At 45.3% G+C, this 2,159-nt stretch overlaps 1 protein-coding gene across 1 annotated transcript; it reads left to right on the top strand.

Annotated features, from left to right (window-relative positions):
- Positions 1–60: 60 nt before the first annotated feature.
- On the top strand, positions 61–2,131 carry FOMMEDRAFT_164063 (uncharacterized protein; the record flags this gene model as incomplete). The annotated part of the gene is made up of 4 exons (XM_007272377.1): positions 61–947; positions 1,005–1,201; positions 1,256–1,935; positions 1,990–2,131. Coding segments are annotated over 4 exons (1,906 nt in total), but the record flags the coding sequence as incomplete, so codon positions are not given.
- Between the last annotated feature and the right edge of the window lie 28 nt (positions 2,132–2,159).

Here is a 2,159-nt window from a genome sequence, read left to right on the forward strand (position 1 = left end):
TACGTCTCTTCTACTTGATCCTATTGTTCATCTTACACATGTTGTCACATCCTATCCAGAATGATAATTAACACATCTGGAAGTGGAAAGACTCGACTGTTGCTTGAACTCCTAGCCACGAAATGGGGCTTGTATTTCACAACCCTAGCTGATCCTGCGAACCTTCGGCTCGGATCCACAGACATTCACGATGCAATATTCAAGTGGATTCCCAAAAGCAAAGGCTTCTGTGAGCATCCCAAGGGTGAATTTGATAATAACCATGTGCAGCTGGAACCCGTATATCGCCAAAACCGTGAAATTGTTACACGTTTCTCACACCAGATTCTTACCGCGCGTGTCATTATTTTCGAATGGTTCTTAACAACATACTGTGCCGTTTGGCAGGATAAAGATAAAGACCCTAACAAGGCCAAGCTACACTGGTTGTCATTGCAATTGAATTCCCGAGGAATTTTGGGATGCGATGTATTCAAGGATCTGGCAAAGATCCTCGATGATGCTGGCGACAGCTTTATCATGATGGATTCGAATAAGATCCACGAACGCTTACAAGGATTATCTAAACGTTTTAAGCTGGATAGCAGCTTCTTCCTTGTCCTTGACGAGGCACAGATAGCGGCAGCATCTTTGGCAAACGCGTTTGAATCGTACCGGGAGCTGGGGAAAACTCACCCTATTCTGAATCCTCTTATTAAATCGTGGCTTGCCGCTACGTCTTTTCCGATCATCGTGTCAAGTACTGGCCTGTCAATTAACACTATCAACGATACTCTTTCTTCGGCAGTTGGGAAGCCGGCGACCTTTGGAAAGTTTACCAAGATTGGTGCGTTTGATAACCAAGTTTCGCAAGAAAATTATATTCGTCGGTATACGCCTCCCACCTTGCTGGACAGCGAGTCTGGGAAGGAATTTCTCACTAGAGCATGGAACTATGCACGTGGGAGGTATGTTATTGTATGCTTGTTCAATATTTATCCACATCTTGCTCAACCCTTCTCCAGACATCGCTTTACCGCATCATTGTTGACGGAGCTTCTAAGGACATCGTTTCAGGCACCCCACAGAACACTGGACGGTGTTGTCACTGCCATCTCGGGTTATGTCCCTACCGATGCACAGCACTCCGTAGACAGAGAGGGAGTAGTGGAAGGTAGCCCTAGAGCAATTGTACCACTAGATTTCACAAAAATCATGTCAAGTGTGTTCCATATGACTCATGCTCTTTAATCCAGATCTCACCCGTTCTTAACAGATCCTGAAGTGCTCAGTGATGTCAGCCATGCGCTACATTCATGGCTTGTGCTTCAGATAAGGGTCCCTTTTTCAGACACGAAACTCGAGCTCATAGAACTGGGGTTTGCCCGATTTGTTAGCGACTCAGAGAGGAGTTTCATTGATGAGCCACTAGTTTTGCTTGCAGCAGCACGGGCGTTCAGCGAATCCTCGTTTGGACTGGTCAGTTGTATTTGCACACTATTACTGGAATCGCAAGATCGAGGTGATCATTTTGAGGAACTCGTCGCGTATTCCCTTGCTTGTGCGTTTGACGGGAGCAGCTTATGTGACATTATTTCCTTTGGGGAGCATGTTCCGGAATGGGCACAGCAATCTGCTGAACTAGTCTCTGTCAGCATGAACGAAGGTGGATTAGTATTTGATCGCTTCCATCTACCAAACTATGAGGGCTCCACAACGATTATTGGTGCAAAGCATAGTACTGTTGATGCAACGTTGAGATGGTTCCAGAACACATCATCTGTGCTCTGTTTTCCCGACAAACTGATGGGACCGGACATTGTTTCATTCATCCGCCTTCACTCTGGCCAAGTCCTGGCACTTGTCATACAATGCAGATTTCGCCGCAAAATGGACAAACAAACTTGGGAGAGTGCAGTTAAGAGCCTTGATCTTTCACAGCTATATGTGCGACAGGTATGAAACTTGGATGTTCAAAAATATTACACAACTGATGTTCTTAAATTGCAGGGTCTTGGTACAGAAAATATTAATTCTGCTAGGCGCACTGTCATCGATTTGTTCAAGCGTTTGGACGTAGGGTCCCATTTTGCAAATGATGATTGGTTCCAAGACAAGTTACCAGTGTTGCGCGTTATCGCATCATACCCTGGTTCACCTTCAAAAAAACATCGTGAAAA

This window comes from Fomitiporia mediterranea (assembly GCF_000271605.1).
Source record: "Fomitiporia mediterranea MF3/22 unplaced genomic scaffold FOMMEscaffold_1248, whole genome shotgun sequence".
Lineage (NCBI taxonomy): Eukaryota > Fungi > Basidiomycota > Agaricomycetes > Hymenochaetales > Hymenochaetaceae > Fomitiporia > Fomitiporia mediterranea.